The sequence below is a fragment of the Sinohyriopsis cumingii genome, chromosome 8 (assembly GCF_028554795.1).
Source record: "Sinohyriopsis cumingii isolate HCF-2022 chromosome 8, ASM2855479v2, whole genome shotgun sequence".
In the NCBI taxonomy this organism is placed as follows: domain Eukaryota; kingdom Metazoa; phylum Mollusca; class Bivalvia; order Unionida; family Unionidae; genus Sinohyriopsis; species Sinohyriopsis cumingii.
The window spans coordinates 44,230,001-44,253,327 of record NC_142968.1 but is presented as its reverse complement, the minus strand read 5'-3'; the positions used below and the strand labels follow the sequence as shown (position 1 = coordinate 44,253,327).

General features: G+C 34.6%; 1 protein-coding gene across 1 annotated transcript in view; it reads left to right on the top strand.

The window, feature by feature from the left end:
* Positions 1–351: 351 nt before the first annotated feature.
* The window catches only part of LOC149793393 (uncharacterized), a 70,642-nt gene continuing 47,666 nt past the window's right edge, over positions 352–23,327 (top strand). Inside the window, exons 1-14 of the mRNA XM_089968994.1 lie at positions 352–496; positions 1,527–1,638; positions 7,252–7,345; positions 9,409–9,486; positions 10,033–10,184; positions 10,697–10,734; positions 11,926–12,031; positions 13,997–14,149; positions 14,904–15,048; positions 17,565–17,681; positions 18,563–18,614; positions 19,158–19,295; positions 19,654–19,730; positions 22,438–22,569. Coding sequence (XP_089825120.1) covers positions 352–496; positions 1,527–1,638; positions 7,252–7,345; positions 9,409–9,486; positions 10,033–10,184; positions 10,697–10,734; positions 11,926–12,031; positions 13,997–14,149; positions 14,904–15,048; positions 17,565–17,681; positions 18,563–18,614; positions 19,158–19,295; positions 19,654–19,730; positions 22,438–22,569 — 1,539 coding nt within the window. The remainder of the gene's footprint in view (positions 497–1,526; positions 1,639–7,251; positions 7,346–9,408; positions 9,487–10,032; positions 10,185–10,696; positions 10,735–11,925; positions 12,032–13,996; positions 14,150–14,903; positions 15,049–17,564; positions 17,682–18,562; positions 18,615–19,157; positions 19,296–19,653; positions 19,731–22,437; positions 22,570–23,327) is intronic.

The following is a 23,327-nucleotide window of genomic DNA, read 5'->3' as shown; positions in this document are numbered from 1 at the left end:
GTCTGAGTAATGATGTTGCTGAATGGAAATAAAATGTGCAGACAAGTACTCATTTTATCATGACACTAATTTAGCAGGTTTGTTACCTGATGCTCACATAATACTTGTTTTATTGCACATTATGTTGGGACAAAATGTCATCCACATACCGCAACCCTCCAAAACGCATAATTTGTTTTAAATATTTCCAGAACGATTCTATTTTTTATCGCCTCTAGTTTTGCTCATACTCTGAGAAAAAATCCCTGTCTTGTGCACCTGATTAACAGGGAAAAAATAAAGGTATGTTTTGTCTAGAGTTGACATCATGGTCAAATAAGACATATATTAATTATTTGATACTGATACGATATGGATAATGTGACTGTCACAGACTGGTTCGCACGCCAGTATTCTGTACTTAGATGTAACAACATGATCTTCCATACTGGATATCTCCATTTGGTGATATTTCTTTGCAACGTTTTTCAAAAGACGGATGCCCGCCATGAAGCAGGTAAGACAGTAACATCCATCTCTCCCTGCCTCCTCTCTCTCTCTCTCTCTCTCTCTCTCTCTCTCTCAAACTCCATTTGTGGCGATATCACTTACCACAATGTATTTGTTGAGATAAGCATCAGTGCATACGCCATTCTAATCATCTGCTGTAAAACACCTTTATTTACAATTTCAACATCTACTCGTGCAATGTATTATATGTCCAAAGGCTGTATCTTTTCTTTGTTTAATTGCGAAAATGGTAGGATGCATTTCAGACCTAAACGAATTGAAAATTTGGGCCCATGTTTTGTTTTTTCTCACATCATTGCGTCAATCAACAACATTAAAAATTACATAAACTGAACGGTTTCAAATACTTTTTTTATTAATAATTTTAATCGCAACGTAAATCTTTTATAATGAGAGAAATTCGTGATATCTTTACTACTTGTCCACTGTTTTGACTTCTCTTCTAAAAATAGAAGTCGTAAAAATGCAAAGGCCTCCAGATATTTACTAGTATTCACCAGGAAATCTTCAGTGTCTCCCAATGAACTTGTAGGCATAATAGTTTGATGGGATTTAACTGCCTTAACAGAAAATCGTTCGAATAAAGTTAAAAGTAAGGATACGCTAGGCGGACGAATGGGAGGAAAGACTAACATATTACGTAATTGGCGACAACTCTACGACCATTTGAGACTTTTTGATGGGAGAAAAATGAGAACTAGGTTCAATTAGTTTGAGTTTCTCATGAAATGATTCTGATCATCTTCCGTTATCAGTTTAGTATGTCCAGAGAATCAATCTTTCGTTACCGATTCCTTCTTTCTTAAGAATTTCTAATTCATTAACCAGCAAGTTTACCGAATAATTTTACAAATAGATGCATGTGTTTACGTCATTAACTCCACTATTGAAAACCGTTGGCATTTATAATGAAATAAAGAGCATCTTACAATAAACACCTTTCTCAATGTTTTGAAGTGTACATCAATCATTGTAAGAAATGTTAAAATGTTTTTCTATATTTCACTGTCCGACAGGCGAGGACGTATTGGTTGACCGGTTTGCTGAAGCACGTGGTACTGTCATTGGACCAATCGTTGGCTACAAAATTGAACTGTTGGTTGTTGTAGATTACAGTTTCTTTGAACAGTGAGTATTTTCACAACTGACTTGTTTCCTCGCTTCGTCACCGTTTACAACGTGTCTTCTTTGTCGTCATCCCGATTCTCGTCCTAATGGGTTGACATACTAAGCACTGCAGGTGCGATTACATAATGATTTGTGCATATAAAATGAGATTGGGAAGAAGCTATTTTAAATTATATAAAGAATGAATAACAGCTGTTGTTGTTGCTGTTGTTGTAGAGTTTAACGCCTTTTTTCAGCACAATATAGGCTATTTATGGCGGCCAGTAATAACGGTGGAGGAAGAACCTGGGAAATCCCCGGAAAGAACCACCGACCCTCGAGAAGCTACTGGCAAGTTTTCTCACATAACCCACATTGGCCGAATCCTAGACTCGAACCCACGCAGACAGAGGTGAGATGGCAATGATCCGTAACAGAGAGTGCTTTAGACCACTCGGCCACTCGGGGCCCCAATAACAGCTGTTGTAAGATAGTAGAATTGTTCAATTCGTCTATTTTGCCAAACGATATGTTACTATTTTCGCAGAACGTTATCTATACTGATTTTAATTAGAATAGGCATCACCGAAAACTTATATATTGCGTCTATCATTTAAACATAGTATATGAAAATTAAATATACTACAATTGTATGCTATTGAAATGCTATTGAAATGTAACTTTATTTACTGGATCTGACATTTTCCAGAAATTACTTTGACCTGACTGTTTTTTCGTAAACACTAATAATAAGAACTTAGTATCTAATGCTTATCTAGTTCCTGATCTTGATTCAGAAATCAGTGAGTTGAAGTAAACAACTTTCTTTAATTTTATTTTTATTCTTTCTCAGAGTGAAAATCACTGGTTTTAGTCGAGGCCATGCTTGGAGTACGTAATGTTATGCATGTAAAAAGTTTATATATTGTCCTAGAAACATAATCATGTGACCCTCATACGGGAATCTGTTTTGCGTCTTAAATTAGTGAATAACCTTTTTATATTAGACCATTTAGTCAGTTGGGCTATAAACCACTGACACGTAAAGATGTTTTGTTGTGACCAGTTTGAGTCGAAAGTCTATTTTATGGAATCATTAATTCTTTTCCCTGCAAATATTTAAGTGCTCATACAGAATTATATTATTGAAATTTTATTCGGAATTCAAAACTGCAATATTAATTTCTGTGGTTCAACAAGGAACTGTTTACAAATCAAGACAGCACTGACTATTGCATAAGTCATCGTCCTCCATCTTGGATTTTTTATTATCAGGACTCCAACTCGGATTGGTTTAGGTCTTTTTATTTCTAGGACTTCTATTTTTAATTCTGGGATTATATTTGGATTTGATTTGTAGAACCGTAAGCTCTTTTTCTCATTTTAACTTGTTTTTCTAGGGAAATAAATTATTTGTTCAATTTTACAAAGCTTGTTGTCTTTATCCTTTTCTTTTTACTGTTTTAAAGGGAATAAAACGTAACAAAGAAAATTGGGTCGCTAGTCCTCGGGATATATGAATTTCGACAAAAATATTTCAGAAGACTTTGTTTTTGAAATTTAAATTTCACCATGTTTTTGAAATTTTTTACATTCCAAGCATTATTTTACAATTTTGAAATCTTTAGTGAAATCAACAGGCTTTTTTCCAATGTCATCAAAAGTAGAGAATTTTTTTAATTTCACCTAGGAATGGCTGTAAAATTTGAAAATGGAAGTACAGCTAAAAAAGAAAGTTGGAACTAGAGATAAGACGTGTTCAGGTTCAGATAGAAATGATACAAATGGAAAGAAAAAGGGAGGAACGACAAATGCAGTTTCAGAAAGAAAAAGATGAAAGACAAATGCAGTTTCACAAAGAGATGGAAGTAAGACATATGCAATTTGAGAAAGATAAAGACGATAGGTTGATGCAAATGTAAATGCAAAGAGAAAAGAAAGAAAACGAATTTCAAATTCGGTTAAAAGAATTAGAACTGGCAAAGGGAAAACACTCCCCTACTTGTGATGTTTTAAGAAATATCAAGTTAGTACCTCCTTTTATCGAAAAAGAAGTAGATCAATATTTTCGTACATTTGAAAAATTTTTTTTACTGAAAGGTTGAAGTGGCCAAGAGAGCACTAGACTATTACTACAGTGTGTATTTACTGGTAAAGCTAGTGATATTTAGAATTCACTGTCACTAAAATAGGGTGCTGACTATAGTGTAGTTAAGGACTATATCTTGATGGGTTATAGAAGTTAGTCCCTGAAACTTATCGACAAGGTTTTTAGGAATTCAAGAAAATCAACTGACCAGAGTTATGTCGAATTTGCATGGGGAAAAGCAAGACAATTTGATCGGTGGTACTCGTCTAGAAAGGTTAATAAAGATTATGAAAGTATCGGACAACTCCTATTACTTGAATAATTTAAGAACTGTGTCGATAGTGACATTAGGATTTATTTTGACGAGCATAAGGTTAAAACCTTGGAAAATGCTGCTCGTGCCACTGACGAATATTCTTTAGCTCATAAAATTTATTTTGTAGGCAAGTCTTCTAATCAGCAGTCTTCTGGAAGAAAAGTATTTCAGCCCTTCAGTCTGGCACAACTTTTTAAAAATCAAGCTTATGATAAGCTTGATCAAAGATCCATGTCTCTTTCTACGTGTACCTATTGCAAGAAGAAAGGACACTTTAATTCTGATTGCTACAAATGAAAAATAAGCATCTGAATTAAGGTAGACCTATTCCAAATGATCTTGTTTCTAAGAGGTCAAGGTCACGGTTATGTATTGAAAACAATACATTTGTTGGGTCTAATAAACCCCAGTCTGATTTTATTATGGAGAACTATGAACCATCCATATCGAAGGGTTCTATATCACTCATGGGCGATTCGGCCAATCCTATCACTAATAAAATTTTAAGGGACACATGAGCTTCTCAGAGTCTTTTATTATCAGGTACTTTGCCTTTTTCTGAGAAGTCTTCTTCTAATGAGAGTGTTCTTATTCAGGGAGTAGAATGCAGCTTTGTTAATGTTCCTATCCATTGTGTACATTTGTCATCTGACTTAGTCTGAGGACTCGCGACAGTCGGAAACAGTATCTGTTTTACCCGTTTAGGGCATTCATTTATTACTAGGCAGCGACCTAGCTGTAGATAAGGCCGTGGTCAATCCACTTGTAACTGAAAAGCTTGTTTGGATCAGAAAATTTGTCCTCTTAAAAAAGGGATTCCCTGATTTATACCCAGCTTGTGCAATTACTAGAGCTATGGCAAATAAAAGCTCTTGAGAATGATATTGATCAGGAAAGTATTCCTTTAGCTGACACATGTATTGATCATGCTTTTGATGAGGTCACTTTCACTCCTTGTTTGGATCAGTCAAAATGTATTGATCACAGTGATCCTCTTTTAACGACCCATTCTCTTTATTCTAATCAGGGTGACAAACGACAATCACTTGTCGTTGATCAGGAAAAAGATCACGAGATCTCTTGTTTGTTTCAAAAGGCCATTAGTGAAACTGAAGCCACTGAAGTACCTGTCTGTTATGTCATTAAAAACGAAATTCTTATGAGAAAATGGAGACCTCCCGAGGTACCTGCTGGTGACGAGTGGTAAGTGAACTATCACACAGACAGGAAATACTTAGTCTGGCCCATAAAACTCCTTTGGTTGGTCATTTAAGGATTAATAAGACTTATCACAAGATCTTGACTCACATTTTTTTCTCCGAAAATCAAAAGTGATATTTGTAAATACTGTAGATCTTGTCATACTTGTCAAATGGCAGGAAACCCAATCAGAAGATACCTAAGGCTCATTTGCATTTGACGAACCATTTAGCAGAATTTAGGTAGGTTATGTTGGTCCCATACCTAAGACCAAGTCAGGAAACCAATACTTGTTGACCACAATGTGTGCGTCAACAAGGTTACCAGAGGTTTCCAGAGGCAATTCCTTTAAGGAATATTAAATCTAAAACCATAGTAAAAGCTTTGATAAAGTTTTTTTTTATTTAAAACCCACCCCCCTCAATTTGGCCTTCCCAAATTTGTCCAATCTGGTCAAGGGTCAACGTTTTGGTCTGTAACTTTCCAGCTAATTACGCTTGAATCTGGCATTCAGCCGTTCAAGTCAGAAGTGAAATTATGGTTTGATAGAACTAGAATGGAGAGAGCTTTTGAGTCTAGTAATAGAGTTCTGCCTCTCTTGCTCATTCTTCAAAATTTTCTTTAGATTAGATATCACGGCCCTTACAAAGTTAAGAAGACAATGAATGAGTAAAATTATAATAATAGTACTCCTGTGATCTAAACAAATGTGAGGAGTACCATTATATTGCAGGAGATAGCCAGGCTAAAACTGCAATTGATTTAGTTGTACCTGTCTCACTTAGTGAAGATTTATGTGAAGGAATATCATCGGACTCTACTGCTATTGGAGTGACAGATCTTCGGAATTCAGAAATTATGAGTGATCTGGACCAGAAACTTTCTCATTTGTAACAACGAAAAAGGAATGAACGTAAACAGTTATTATTTGAATATAGGCTCTTATTTCCAGATGTTCCTACAAGAACAAACAAAATTTTCCATGACATTGAAATTGTAAATTCAAAAACCTGTGAAACAACACCCATACGGATGAACCCTCTCAAACAGGAATACTTGAAAAAAGAAATTCATCTTGCCAACCTCACAAGTGCATGGTTTCTCCTTATTACATTTCCGTATCGTTAGTGCTCGACGCCGTGATGATATAAATACAACTCAAACACCAAATACTATTTTTCCTACTTTGTCCCTAGGTCAGTCAAATTATGATTTTAAGCCTCATTGCGCCTGTAACTCTACATCATATCTACCATCTTAGCAAAAAATATAAAGGTGTCTCCATTCTGAATGATTCCATTGTACAAATTATCAGTCCCTATCACAAGTTGTTCCCATGGAGGTACACAATCAATAAACAAAATTAGATTTTAATATGAACAACTCCGTGCCCACTTATGCGGCTCTGACCTGAAGTCACTATCAAACTAAATCATGTCATCATGAAATCTCATCAACACTGCACTGTGACGTTTGCCCCTAGCAAATAGCTAATTACTCGGGCTGAGGAATATTTCCCCAATACCGACGTCCCATTAATATATAAAATGGAAATGGAAATACTAATCGCACATACCTTTAGTTTATTATAGTAGTTTAGCTATAAAAATCATATGCTAACGAATGGAGGAGCTTGGGATGACAGACGAAGGACAACGGGAAACTGGCAATTATATATTCTGGTCCGAGACCAGTAAACAACGCCAAATTAAGCTGGTAGGTAGTAGCTGTAGAGCAATATTTTTTTAGTTAAAAAAACCCAACCCACCACCAACAAAGTAAATTAATACATAAATAAAATAAAGTACCTCTTCATTGCGTTGATTGGTCCCTTGCCAGGCGTGGGCCTTGAAGCAACTGCTTCATTTATTTCGCCTTTGATCCGGCTTTGCCAGTAGAACTAAAAATCAACATATTTAGTTATGTTGAAGACCATAATGGGCATAATATTAAAATAATTGTTGTTATCGCTCGTTATATAGATACAATATGTTTTGCTCACACGCCTATCATTCGATGCATCTTCTAGTTGGCTCGACAAGACGAACGGTACTGATGTAATGAGCAGACAGAGAGAGGCTGAAAGGGCCATAAAGCAGTATGTTGAATCACTTCTATACACAGTAAGTAATTTAACTCATGGTTCGTAAATTTATTGATTTTCGCTAATCTCGACCTAATAATTATTCCTACCTTAAATATTCTCAGCATGATTTTTTAGTGTTTTCTAATTTCATGATGTTTGTTTTTGTAATCATATCATTATATATGATTTTTATCTTATAGGTGTTGAAAAATGTTGTAAAGCGCTTAGAGCATCTACAGATTAGGCGCTATACAAAGTCCTCATTATTATTATTATTATTATTATTATTATTATTATTATTATTAACATATATGTCCTTCGGTGTCCAAAAAACAGGCACTGCCGTCGGCGCGATTACATAATGATTTGGGAAAGGCAGTTAGCTTGCCTTTTCTCGGCATGATATAGACATGAATATGTTAAATGCGCCCTTAAAAGCAACAACCACTCAGCCATCGCTTTGAAATCCAATTGAAAATCACACAAATATAAGCTCGAAAAATCTTGACAAATCACAATGAGAGTAAAATAAATTTTATAAAAGTATTGTAAATGTGGGAATAATTGAAAGGGAAAAGAACAGGATTGCTTGCAGGATCCATTATGGTTCATATCTCAATGTCATAGTATGGTTCATATCTCAATATCAGAGTATGGTTTATTTCCCAATGTCATAGTATAGTTTTTATCTCATTGTCATATTATAGTTTACATCTTAATGTCATACTAGGGTTTATATCTCAATGTCATACAATGGTTTATATCTCAATAGTATGATTTGCATCTCAGTGTCATAGTGTGGTTTATATCTCGATGTCATAGTATAGTTTACATCTGAATGTCATACTGTGGTTTTATATCTCAATGTCAATATATGATTGTCGTCACAGTTTCATAACATGGTTTACATCTCAGTGTCATAGTGTGGTTTGCATCTCAGTGTCATATTGTGGTTTACATCTCAGTGTCATAGTGTCGTTTACATCTCAGTGTCAGTGTGTGGTTTACATCTCAGTGTCATAGTGTGGTTTACATCTCAGTGTCATAGTGTGGTTTACATCTCAGTGTCATAGTCTGGTCTACATCTCAGATACATAGTGTGGTGTACATCTCCATGCCATAGTGTGGTTTACATCTCAGTGTCATAGTGTGGTTTACATCTCATTGTCATAGTGTGGTTTACATCTCATTGTCATAGCGTGGTTTACCTCAATGTCATAGTATGGTTTACATCTCAGTGTCATAGTGTGGTTTACATCTCAATGACAATGGCATAGTATGGTTTATATGTTAGTTTCATAGTTTGGTGTACATCTCTATAGTATAATTACATCTCATTGTCATAGTGTGGTTTACATCTCAGTGTCATAGTGTGGTTTACATCTCAATGTCATAGTATGGTTTATATGTTAGTTTCATAGTGTGGATTATATCTCAGTGTCAAATTATGGTCTACATCTCAGTGTCATATTATGGTTTACATATCAATGGCATCGTAACGCAAAAGTTCAGAAAATTGTCATGTGAACGGCAATTGCAAAAATCCCAATTTGTAAGTTAGAATTTTGGGCACAAAAGAGAGATTCCTACGGAAACTTTTTATCGTATTACGTGCTAGACCAAATCTATTTTTTTTTGTAGCATGTAATAAACGTGCTATAATACTGAACAATACTGTCCATTTAGTGGAAGGACTGGATTACAGGAAGTCAAATATTTGTTGAAAACCACAACAGGAACGCCGCAAAACTGTTGAATTAAAGGCGTGAATGTTGAAAAGAGATGACTTTTAAGAGCTGGACTGAAATTTATAAATACGTAACGTTTCTTGAAAATATACATTCTCCGAATGATTTAAATAATGCAATTTTCAGTGAGACTTTTTTCCCCTGTCTGAGCGCCATGTTTACCAACTTCGAATGAAGGATTACATTAGTATAGGGTCTTGTTATCATGCAGGAAATGTATAAAAATGTATACAGGTATTAAGCATTTGCATTGGTCATCATAAATAAATTGTAAAATAGATATGGTGGCTGAAAATGCAAGTTTGAATGATGTGAATATCATTGATGTTAGAGATTATAACTATCATTTCAGGCCAATCTTGCTTATACAAATCTGGGGAGTTATGGACTCCATATGCGTATAGAACTAGTTGCTGTCCTCGTCACAACGGTAAAACGCACAACAACAATAATAATAATAATAATAATTATTATTATTATTATTATTATTATTATTATTATTATTATAATTTTATTTTTTATTATTGCTGATATAATTTTCACTGCTTCAATGAATCACATACCAACGCAGAAATAGAAAGTGCTTCCTTTCCTATTCATGACTGCAACTTTATCTTGTGGTCTTCACTAAATATAAAAACAACCGGACAGTAAGATTTATCTAAATTAACAAGCTATCCGATATTTAAGTAAAACCAGGCCTGACAATTCAATATCTCAACAATACCTGATGTCAGTTTTGTCATTTCCACCTATATATACAATAATGTACTAGCCTAACAAAGAATGTCACATAATTATTCCTGACACTTACACTTATCACGAGAAAACTTGAGAACTTAATATCAGTGTCATTCCTCAACTCTAGCGACAGCAAAATTAACAGCCAATAGACGTACAACACTCATATAGTGGTATATTTTGTAAATGTGATAGAGAAAAATCGCATAAAATTAGTGAAACTGTTTAATTGTAGACACCCGCAGAATCTCCTTGGACAGAACAAGTTAAAGTGGCATCACCGTCAGGTGCCATAGTTGAACCAGCCCGAGTTCTGCAGCTGTTCAAAGTGTTTTCGAGTATAGCCAAGACCGTCATACCACATGACCATGCCATGCTATTGACAAAGTCAGTATTAGTTGATAATAGAACGTAGACAGTAAAGGAATTGCTATTTAGTATATTTTCAAAACATATTTATATTTTCTGTTATGCCTGCTCATACTGAGTGAAAGGGAATCAAACCTATACAAATTTGCCTATATAGACTAAAATTAAAACTAAGTGTTACTGAATAATGCAGACGAAATATTGCAACAATCTTCGGTAGACACTTATAGGAATTGCCACACAATCCAGTTTCTGATGCATGTATGCAACGCAACGGTACGTGAGAGAGAGAGAGAGAGAGAGAGAGAGAGAAATGGATGATTAACTACTTCTGACATATATACCATCATTATGCAGTATTGCAAGTTATGGCAGTGTAAATTTACCTTTTGTTATCACTATTAAAACAAATTCATTAGTTCGTGTGGAATAAATCTGTTATTGCTTTGTGCGCTTCAAACCGTCAAATTATAATCGGTTTATTTAGTGTTACTGAATTTTGTAATATGTATTACTTTGTTTTACCTCAGATACGAAATTCAAATACATTCGGGAGAATCGAGAGTTGGTAAGTATTCCTGACAACTGAGTCAAGAAGCACACCACACCTTTTTACTTAGTAACAGTCCCACTACCAAACCACATACTTCAGAAGAAAATATACAACAGATAATTAATTTTTCCATCGTCCAAAAGAATGTTTGCAAGAAAGCTTGTACAGTTTAATCGCTAATAAGCGTATACATGTAATATTTAAAACGTTACACGAGGGAAAAAGAAACACTTCATTTTAGCACAGGTAGTTCATCGAATTTCTTTCACTCGAAATTTTCTTCGTTCTCTCCACAAGGATGGTTCAATATATGTACCTCAAATTTCCGTTCTGGCGCAATCTATATGATGCAGCTCCATTTATATATGTAGTGGATACAGAAAGTAACTTCCAGAAAGTAACAGCTTACAAGTACACCTGAAGCGTGGTGTTAGGATACTTAAAAATAAGCCGTCGAGTGTGAAACACGCACACACACACACACACACACACACACACACACACACACACACCATTTCTGAAAAGTGTAAAAACATCGACGGTGCACTCATTTATTATTATCGTTCTCGATAATTCGCCACAATCCCGTTATGCATTATGCTAGACGACTGTTGTGATCACAAAACTAGATAATAATAAATATTTGAGGAAAGAAAAAAAAGAGAGAAAACCACGAGGAGCCCGATAAACTGGATACTATACGGTTATTCCCTCACGTATAAAAATGATATAGGAGGTTAAGATCAGGGATAGTTATCATTAGATTCTTCCGGACGTTTGGAAAAGCTGATGGGGTTGGGTGGGAGAAGATTGTTACAAAATGTATGACAATCGTGAATGATTCGGGGGAAAAAAATCTTGTTAATATCGTTGTTTGCAAGAAAGATTGTAATATTAAATTTTCTTGCAAATAAAATGTAATAATCATATTTCTGATGTTAAGTAGTGGTCACTTCTGGTATCAGTGGGCGTCATGAATGTCTGATTACCCCAAACGTCGCCATCTTAAATGTCCAGTAACGAATAATCGGCAGACGACGCTGAACTGAAAATGATCTTAGACTTTAGAGGGTCGAACAGATCTATTCATAATTGTAAATCAAGACATCGAGACTATAACCGAGTTAGACTTGATTCTCTGTCGACATAAAAGTTGACTTTTGTCCTGTTTACTCTAAATACTCTGGTTTTTTTTCTTGTCTGTAGGTTATGCCAATATTGGCACCATGTGTACGGACCGAAGTCTTTCGGTCATTCAAGACAGCATGCACATCTATACAGCTTTCACTATCGCCCATGAACTGGGTCACAGGTACATATTTGTGTTGCTGACATGTACATTTTTATATTAATGTGTTAAGGTATTAACCTAATAAGGGGAATGAAACTGTTGAGCGTTTTCTTAATAATAAACGTAGTCACGCGCTGGACTAGATATTCAATTCTATTCCGGGTATCGCAGTACCAAATTGTTTTTCCATAGACTTCTTTGCTAAAGTATGATGATATGAATATACCTTCAGCCATACTTTGACATACTGTCATAGGGAGCAATCAAGACTTGAACTTAACAGGGAAATTATCCTGCCACAAGAAGTACATTTAACTGATATGTATCAGATTTTAAAAAATCATACACAGTTCAAAACTTGAGTTAAATATAACTTTATAACTTTATTTCATTCAAATGCAGCCAGGACACTCAATTTTTTTTTAAACCTAAGAGAAACTACAGGTTTTTACGTAATCCGCCAGTTACAGCAAACTTTTGTTGTAACTATTTCCGCCTCATTTGGCTTGCGCAATTGGTATCGTTATATCTCCTAGGATATGTCTTGTACCACTAATCGTAATCCACTGATACTGCATTTAGGATTAAATACGCGTAACGGTAATAGACATGTTTGAGGTTAAGGTTCAGGGCACAAGACTATTTTCACCTAATGACGAATGGGTTATGTTCACAGCTTGGTCATCGCATCATATTTCGCCTATATTACTCCTATGAGCGCAGCAGAAACAATGCATACATTGGAATTAATTGTAACTGACAGGAGTACCAAGATTACATGATGGTAATTATATATAAGTAAAATATTTTATAAACTGATATATGCAACTATTTTTTGTTTGTTTTTGATACTCTATATAAGCGTACATGTCTTCATAGCGCAGTGGTCATGCAGTAGTTGTCACTAATATTACGGGGAGTAACCTCAACTTTACAACAACAAGCTTAAGGGTTGAATTTAAATCTGTATTTTAACATTTTGGATTTCTAGTAAATTCTTGGTGAAGTTTTAGAAAGTAACCAAAAGAAAAACATTTTTTTCTTCTTCTAGTAGCTGTTAATTAAATATTTGTGCATATTTGTATTTATGATATCTAGATACCAATAAGAGTTAGAGTTAATTATAATGCGGAATTTCTACGGTGCTCATTGCAAATCATATGAGCAAATAAACATGGTGTAATGACTAAAGTGTGGACATGAATTTAAAAAAATTAACGCACCTGCTGTGAATATAATTTGCTAATGCCAAAATATGTATAAAAAAGTAAACTAATACGGGGATGAAAGCTTTTATCGAGCATTCAAGAAACGATGAAAGGATCGACCGTATATTTTTTATTTCAGGGTTAGTCTTCACATCAAATTCAAATACATAAGTAAACAAAATACAAACTTAAGCTACATAATGCGCAATAGTTGTATGCCCTAAAATATACATTTTCTGACAAAGAATGGAAAACTAATTTAATTTAACGTAATAAAGAACGACGACACTCCCCAACACGATTCGAAATCATGTTTGTTCCACAAACAGGGCGCAAACTCTACAGGCCTAAATATTCGTATTTATGACAATGTAACGACATCTTCTTTACCGCTTTGATAACTGAAAATTTTGTATGTAGTACTCAATTCTGTCTTTTAAATTCTCAAATGTTCAAATCATAAAGTTATTCAAAAGACATTTGAAAAACAAAAACCCGAGAACACTTAAAACACCAGTGTGCTTTTTTGTATATGAACACTAAATGCAGGTCTATAGAGTCCACACAAAGTTTCAAAATCTGATACGGAAAGCAATGAGTAAATAAATCACCTTTAAAAAATAATTAATTAATTTGTTGTTCTTGGAGAAATCGCAGCAAGGAGCAATCATACAGTTATATAAATGTTATATATATATATATATATATATATATATATATATATATATATATATATATATATATATATATATATACTTCTCTTGTGCCATTATCAAAGTCTCGGATCAGAGCACGATGGTGACGGCAACATATGCACTCCCCAGCGCGGTTTCATGATGGCTCCTGGCCCTACCGAGGACCGACATAACAAATGGCTGTTCTCATCATGTACCGCTAACTACATACACCACTACATGAACCGACTGAGTTGGTAATTAAGTAATTTATATTCAAATTTACTTTATGTTTCATGTTGTGTCAGGCATGCATGGATATTTTAGTACACACACATAAGATTGTTTGATTCATAAGCAAAATGTAACTGAATTTTAAAAGGCAACAAGGAAGCAGTTATGTTGATAGTGCAAGTCTGTGTTATCAACATCAAAATAATCACAATTAAACAAAAAACTCACGAAATCGCCATTGCTTAAAACTGAAATATGTATTGTCACGTTCTATTGCACAGAAGCAGCTGCCTATGTTGAAACGTGTAATTCACAATTTCAGGCGACCACCGCCGCGCACATGTTGAAATAAGCATTTTGAAATAACGGAGTCTCACAGTTCAGGACTGATCACAAGTTACACGTGCCTGTGTAAATATATGTAACAGTGAGTTTATGTGTATATTGGCGATTTCTGCAAGAATACCACTGAATGGAAAATACTGTCAGTATCCTAGAGTAATTGTGTCGAAAATAAGCAGGGCTTAGTACACAGGCCGTCCCTGTATTATATTCGACCCTTAATACAATCTATCTAATGTAGCTAGTTCAGGAAACATATTATTGTGTTTAAGCGTAGAAATAAACTAAGGGAAGTCTTAATAACTGGCAACAAAAAAGTCACGTATTTACGTCAAATTAAAATCATCTGATCAGTTCACACACACACACACACACACACACACACATACATACATACATACATACATACATACATATTTGTTTACCATCTTTCAGGAAAGATTCAAACTGCTTGAGAAAAGATGATAATCTCCGCCCATTACCTCGGGTTCATAAATATTCTAAACAAGTATACGGTTCGATTTATGGGGCCGATGACCAATGTCGGATGAAATTTGGACCCGAGTCTTATGTATGTAGGGTAGGTACTTAATATTGTGTTGGTTAGTCCATATTTAAACAAATCCAAAATACCGTTACATGCTCGGCATCATCCACTTACGAGCAAATAATCATAGTTTTTCAATGTAAAAGGCGAAAAAAAAAGTAAAAGTAAATGATTCACGTGTTGACCATCATTAATTTTAATGTTCAGCTTATGCTGGACTGTAAGTTTATCGTATATGCGTTACTTGCCATCAACTGTGTACTCAAGGTGATGAAACGTCACTAGTTGAGCCTGATTTCTTAATGTTATAATTTGCGCTTACGGCATTTCTTTGGACTGATTAGCATGACTGTAAACACGAGTGTTGGTTAATATTCTTGGTCACAGTTATGTTGCTGATGCTTTTCCCTCATTTCTGGTAGGGTTTCAAAATGCATACCGCCAAGTAGTAAACAATTTGCACGTCTATTGCAATCACGAGTTTAACACACACACACACACACACACACGCGCGCGCGCGCGCACATGCGCATACATATATTCATTCACAGGTAGCTGATCTTTCTCTCAAATATAAGCTATAATTGCATTTTCTGAACCAGATAATTAAATTTTAGCGTTAAAATGGTCCTCGCATACATAGACAATGGTGTTTTGAGAAAACAACAGAAAAACCTATAGACGGTTCCAACGAAAATCAAGGAGACAATGAAGAATGATAAAGCTTAGTACAGACACCATCGGACTTAGGATTACATAGGGTTGGATCACTTTCTTTGCATATCTCAGATTTTGGTCTCAGTTTTCTGATCTATCATTTGCGGCACATAATCCGCTGTCGTTTAAGTTATGGAAATGACCTGATTGGTCTAATTTGAATAATCCAATTAGGTACAGAACGCTACAATATAAAAATGATTTTTAATGTACTTCAATCGCTTGTCATGTTACAACATCCTTCATGCAACCTGATTAATATTACGTTTCCTTAAAAGTTGTAAAAGGTTTACTTAAAACTTAATTGTGATATATTTTTGGAAAATCATTGACAAATAATATTGTCTTTCAAATTAAGTGACATTAACTTAAAAAAATTAATCTACTGCATACAGAAAGTATATTCATGAAATTGTGTCTACGTCTGATTTTGTCTGGTTGTAAATTATATGAATACACTGACGACTGCAGCATTGTTACCACAAATATTTCAGTTTTGTTTTGATTATATGCAGTCTTTGTTATGAAGCATTACTTACCACGAAATATGATTAACTTTACATTTAAATCTATAGTTAAAGCGATAAAATATATAAGTTGCATCTTAAGTATGTTTGTTCAGACGAGCAATTACTTTCTGGAAACTTTTCGACGGGAATTTACCACTGGTTGATTCAACATCAGACGTCATTACGAAAAGTTAATTGCTTTCATATCAATCCTGCCATGCTGCCTCCCTGATACATTTTTTTGGGCTACCCTGACAATACGCTTCTTTGTACATTCTCCAAAAACTGTGCAAAAATTATGACCCTTAGCCTGAACACTAGATGTCGCTTTCGTAAGGTGGGACTCTTGATTATTGTTTACAATGATATGTGTTGGTATTATGGGTTTGCTGCAGATTGCAATTCTATAAGATGAATAATTGTGAAACTGGAAGTATACATATGAAAGAAAATATATCATTTGAAGTCATTGTCCCATTTATCCAGTAAATTATCTCATGGTTGGTGTTGATAACATTAAGTTAATTAACATCTGAATGATGTCATTGCTCCAAATGCAAATGTTCCAGGTCTTTCATTTATTCTAAATATAGTGTTTAATGTCAGTCAAGATTCACTTTATTGTTGTTGGCGAATATGAAAGGTAAATCGAACTTCTTTTTGTCGTCGGGAGGACCTAGAAGGTCATGCTCTCACATATCAGAGCATATTTAAACTTCATCTTATTTTGTAAGACCATTAGTAAAGCTTCCAGCTGTTACATGTTATTCTGTTGCAGGAAGACCACGCATGCAACGTTTTTCACAATATGTGGAATTTGTTTCTACCGATTTGCGGCAATTTTACGGATAAAACTATGTCATTTCAGATTTATGAAATCTTTACCCTTTAAAGATTTTTATATTCGCTTTCTGTCATAAATTAGAAAATTTTCGAAGAGTAAATCCTTACGCTGATTATTTGTTGTTTCCTTGCTTCCTATGTTTCAAGCTGCTACCAGTCTTAAAAATGTTAAGCTGACTGAAGAATATATCAATAAACGTATAGCTCTGGAATTCGTGCTCAGGAATATTTTTAAAATTTGGATTGTTTCGTTGAATTCTTCCGTTCAAATGTAGAGATATTATTTTGTTACTTTCAATATTGATAATACCTTACTTGTACTTAAAACAAATATTATAAAGCTTTTGTTATTTTTTAAAAACTTCAAAAGGTTTCTCATGCAGATACGTATTGCTTTAAAGTAATCGGGATGTCATAGCCAACCGATAGTTGTTTCACAATGGTTAAAAATACTATTCATACATCTTTTTATTCTTCCAGTCTCCTTATAACCACATATACGAGAGAATATGTAGCTATTTGTCCTGTTTCAACCCTAAAAGCAATCTGTGTCACGAGCTGGAGGCCGGGGAAGGAACGCCATGCGGTAACCAAAAGGTTAAAGAAAATAATTTTATCATTGCGAATCTTCAATATCTGCTGGAATACAATTTAAAAGTGTTCTTTTACATATGGGGACATTTCTAAACAGACAATAGCGTTTGTAAGCCGTTGGAACGACTGTCAGTCTTCTTTTGTGTTATGATATTTCGATTGCGTCAGGCTTAATTGTTCGTAGTATATCGCCGTTCGCAGTATTAGCAAATCTTTAGGATATATGAACAATCTCCTGTTTGTTTGTTTTTTGTCTACATAGAACGTACAAAATAGATGGCTTGCTAATAACGTGGCAAGATATTCACAACTGTGTGGAAAATACCATGGTGATGAGTGACTGTCATGGCTATGCCCATTCGTCACGTTTTCTTTAGAATGAAATTCGAATTACATCGTGTTATTTTCTATTATTAAGACGCCTAATCACGTACCAATCAAATAGATAATTATAATTTTATTTTGTTATTGCACCAATATTTCGTTGCTAACACGACTTGGGAGGAGTTCGATATATCTGAATTTTCAGGTTAGATTCTCGTATGTAATAGGGCTAAATAACGAAATTTATGGCTTAACATTTCTAATGTCAGCAACCTGTCAAAATGTTCTAAAGGCTGAATGTGCTGATATACTGATAAACAACCCCCCCCCCCCAAAAAAAAATACAAACAACCAACAACACAAAATTATGTTTACAATTGGTGTTTCAGACGTTTTGCATGTCAGGAGCATGTCAGGGGCACGTCAAAGGCACGTCAGGAGCATGTCAGGGGCGAATGCATACTGTTCTCTTTATTTGTATGCAAATTGTGTCCAAGACAGCTAACTTGCAAGGTCTCCTTCTGAATGCTCAAGTCATTTTTATAACTTTTTTGTTACAGTGGTGCATTTTAGGAAAGTGTGATCAAGGTGAAAATGCCGCACGAGTATCAGGTGAGACAACACGTATAAGTCAACAGATGTTACGATGTAGTATTACTTTATAGTAATTATTCAATGGATATTACGTTGTTTAATAGGATACAGTCTGATGCGTAATCAACTCGAACCTTAGAATATTTGCCAGGAAAAGGACAGGATATAATAAATGTATCTGAAACTTAATCTATCCCAGATTTCGATGATCTTTGCATCACATGTAAAGGTAATGCAAAGAGAAACGGGACCGGTGACAGGCGATAAGATGCAATGCCTACGATTAGAAACTAATATTATCATATCTCTTTTCACTTGATTTTCATATCAAAGTCTTCATTCATACATTGGGCTAAATTAGGACCAATATAATCAACTGAAGACAATATTTTAATTCTAACTCATTTGGACTAACTTGGAATTTATGATAGTAATATTCATATTATAGCAAACATATATAATTATTATAACATTGATGAGGAATGAATTTATTGGACACTAGAGTGATACATTTTACAAATGTATGTTTTTTTAAAAACCATATTAGTTTGATTTTCCTAGACACCTGTCCACTTGGTGACCAGCCAGGAGTGGTATATCGTGGGTTGACCTGCACAAAGCTGATTTCTAGAAGTCCACAAAAGTGCTACAATAATCATATCAGCAAAATATGTTGCGATTCGTGTTCACGATACAAAGGTAACTGTACATAACTATCACAAAAGTTATAACAATGATTGCTACCTTTAGACACAAATCAATGTTCATCCTGTGGTCATAGTGTATACAAGACAGGAGTGCATTGCAATGGTGTTGTATGTAATCAAGAACATGTAGTAGCAATGATCAATGATTTCAAAAAGCCAGGTGCAAAATATAATCTTCACAAAAGAATGTGATTTACGGCTTACCTTACAAATTCATGCATTTATATGAAGTAATAAATAATCATGAATTACTTTTTACCTTAATACTGGAGTTGCAAGGAAACTTTTAAATCTTTTCAATCGATGATATCCTGATGTATGCCGGTGTTCCCCGTTGTTATTTCATGCAGGTACCCTGAATGGCTTGAATAAAACTGTTGATGAGCAGTGCAAAGATGAATATGGGCACGAATCGTATTTCTGTCGTGTAAGTATCCGAATAATATGAATCGTATATCTGTCGTGTAGGTGTCCGAATATCAGAAATCGTATATCTGTCGTGTAAGTGTCAGAACAATAGGAATCGTATATATGTCGTGTCGGTGTCTGAAAACCAGGAATCGTATAGCTGTTGTGTAGGTGTCCGAATACCAGGAATCGTATTTATGTCGTGTAAGTGTCAGAATACTAGGAATCATATATCTGTCGTGTAGTTGTCTGAATACCAGGAATCGTATATCTGTCGTGTGTTTGAATACCAGGAAAATATGGCATGCATGATAATGTCATTACATTTATATGTCTATATTCCTCGATTTCGGTCGAAATATATTTCTCATTAGTTATTTTTAGTTTAGATAATAGTTCATAGATTTTTTTCTCTCACTTTCTGATCTTCTTCACTGTACATTTATATTATCACTTGGACTCATTAATGACTCAACAATCCCCAATACCATTATGCATGTCTGACCACTAGTCCTTTACGTATTTTTGTGTGTGTGGCAATGTGTCCACTGTCATTGCCCTTTTCCTCCGCTTAAATTAATGGCAGCTCTTATGACAAACAAAGACAAAACTCTGCTTGGTTTATTGTTCTTGGTAAATAATATAATACCCGCGTTTTTAGTGATAGTTTTGTATAATAAAGATAGGGTATCGGAATATTGTCAGCATTACAATCTGTTCATAAACTAATAGCTTGGCGAAGCAGGGCTTAGTAAGTCTACACCACGCTGCTTTCTAGTCTTTGAGAAAAACAGTCATGACTAATAACAATCATGCTGGACTCAAAGAGTTGTTACGGTTCTGACGTCATCTCGGTCGAGCCATGTACTGGGAAAATCGGAAATAATTCCTACGCTGGCCGCAATTTGTGTGTTGGAATACGTGGAAAATCTATGTAGAATGGACATTTTCTAATTTTGGATATGACCTCTTATGATGGTAATTATGTTGGAAAATACTCAAATTAAAGGTTTTTACAATTTGTTTCCAAACTGGAAATATATATAAATGAACAAAACACAATTATAAATTACAATTATGAACGGAACATACTGCAAAAAAAGATTTTTGCAATCATTTTGAAAAGTGGACAACTACAACTTTACATTCTGAGTGCAATCTGTGTATCTATTATACACACACAAACATGCTGCAGAAGAAATGTTTCGACAATGAATTATGTTATGTATATTTGATTTAATATATATTTATTTCAATATAATTGTTTGTCAGTTTAATTATTTTTAAAATTGTTATTACATGATTATGTAATGTAAATTTATTCACTAGAGATGATACTTTTTTTTAGAAAATAGTTTGACCTTGACCGTTAGTTTATAAACACTTGGTGTGGGGCCCCGAGCGGCTGAGTGATCTAAAGCGCTGTCCGTTACTGATCACTGCCATCTCACCTCTGTCTGCGTGGGTTCGAGTCTCGGATTCGGCTAATGTGGGTATGTGAGAAAGCTTGCCATTAGCTTCTCGTGGGTCGGTGGTTCTTTCCGGGGTTTTCCCGGGTTCTTCCTCCACCATTAATACTGGCCGCCATGTATAGCCTATCGTGTGCTGAAAAATGGCGTTAAACCCTGCAACAACAACAACAAACACCAGGTGTTGATCTAAATCCTGACCTTGTTTCAGAATTTGTAGCAACCGTCGTAAACAAGTTCTATTTTATTTTAAAATGAGTAGTTGTTTCTTAGGTCATGATGTGACTTTGTCTTTAAGATGTAAACAAGTTTTTTATTTTTTATTTTTTATTTCTTAGAGTAAAATGATTGGTTTTCATCAGGGTCACACTGGGTAAACGTGATCTGTAACAAGTACTTGCTTCTATAACCTTCCAGAAGATGATCATGAGACCCCTTATTTACGTTTTAGAAAGACCATATAACCCATGTTTTGGAGAATTAATCTCAGTAGAAGCTGGGCTGTTAAACTGTTAGTTGTATGTTGTGCTGTTTGGAGTTATTTCAAATTACTTGGATTCAAAAGGTTAATTCCGTTATTTTTCTGGAAAATACGTGTGTTCATTTATTATTGTGGAATAAGGACAGGTTTTTTTAATATCAAAATGTATTCAGCTATCAGAAACCGGAGATTCTTGTTTCCACAAGGAACTGTGGACTTCAACACCACGGATTGTAGCATATGTCATGGTCTTACATCTTGGATTCTTCGTCGGGATTCGAACCTGAAATCAGAAGAACATTTTTTATCAGGACTACTACAATTTTATTCTTGGAGTATTCTTGGATTATTTTTGGATTTGATTCTATAAAAGCGTAAGTTCATAATTTATCATATTTACAGAATTTTTCAAGGGAAATAAATTATTGTATATTTTTCAAAGCTTGTTGTTTTCACTCTTTCTTGTGTTACTGTTTATTCGAACCTAAACAAGTGATATAAGAATTACGAGTAGTAGATATTGGAGTGTGTGTCTTTTAAAGACGTTTGATACAATCCGTTTTTTTTTAAATACTCTTAAAGAGGCTTACATTATAGTGATACTATTTTTTTATAATACGTAAAATCTACAAGTTTAATAGTGTTGAAGATGAAGAAATCAATATCGTCAATCACCTTTACATAGGAACATTTTCATCTAGCAATGTATGCTGGTTTCTGAACAGTGAAAATAATTTTTCATTTAAAGCATATGTTTAATGTGCGAAAAATTTCAGGGTGCTTTTGTTTATGAAGGCGGGCCATATGAGGACAATATATGTACAGAGCTCCAGTGTGCCGATGCACACTGGGATAGACTGTGTTCGAAAACTATTGCAGCGGATGGTACTCCCTGTGGGTACATGAAGGTAAGTGATTCTTCACGATCGATTCATGATCCGAAAATTTATATATATAATCCACAACCATCAGATCTCAAATAAACTAATTACAAATGTTCGTATATGCCTTATTTGATATCGTTAGGCATACGGTTTTTATTTTTGCCTCCTGGCATTGTAACCATATTTTTAAAAGGATATCATTTATGTAGTTGACCGTAAATAATTGTCAATAAATGACACTTTCTGTCGCACTGAAAAGTCTAAGCCGTTGTTTCATTTAGTTTGGAGTTACTAATTCCTTGGATTCAACCCGTCTGTCCTTGAAAGAAATTTGCAAAGGTCATAGTCTATGCCTTCATAGTTCTGTTTTTTTAGTTTGAAAATATATACATCATACAATTTAAGCAAAGAAATTCCTGCATAATATAATTGCGATTTTACTCACAGAAAATACATAATCTGAGTGAAATGGCATTATTGCCACTCAATTCCCAGTAATTGCTTCCTTCGTCCCAGAATGCCTTTCAGTGGTTTTGTTGAAATTCTTAGACCTTGAACATCAGTGTATCACCCTTTCTATCGTATCTTTGGATTCTAGGTCTGTATCTAGAACGGTTTAAGATGATTTGTGACATTTAGTTTGTACTGCAGCAGCAGGTACAAACGTATGCACGGACAAGAAAGATCGTATTATCAGGATGTTTAATTAAAAATGCACGAGAACATTTATATTTATCTCAATCACTAGTATCACCCACTCCAAGGAAAATGGTCAAAGTAAG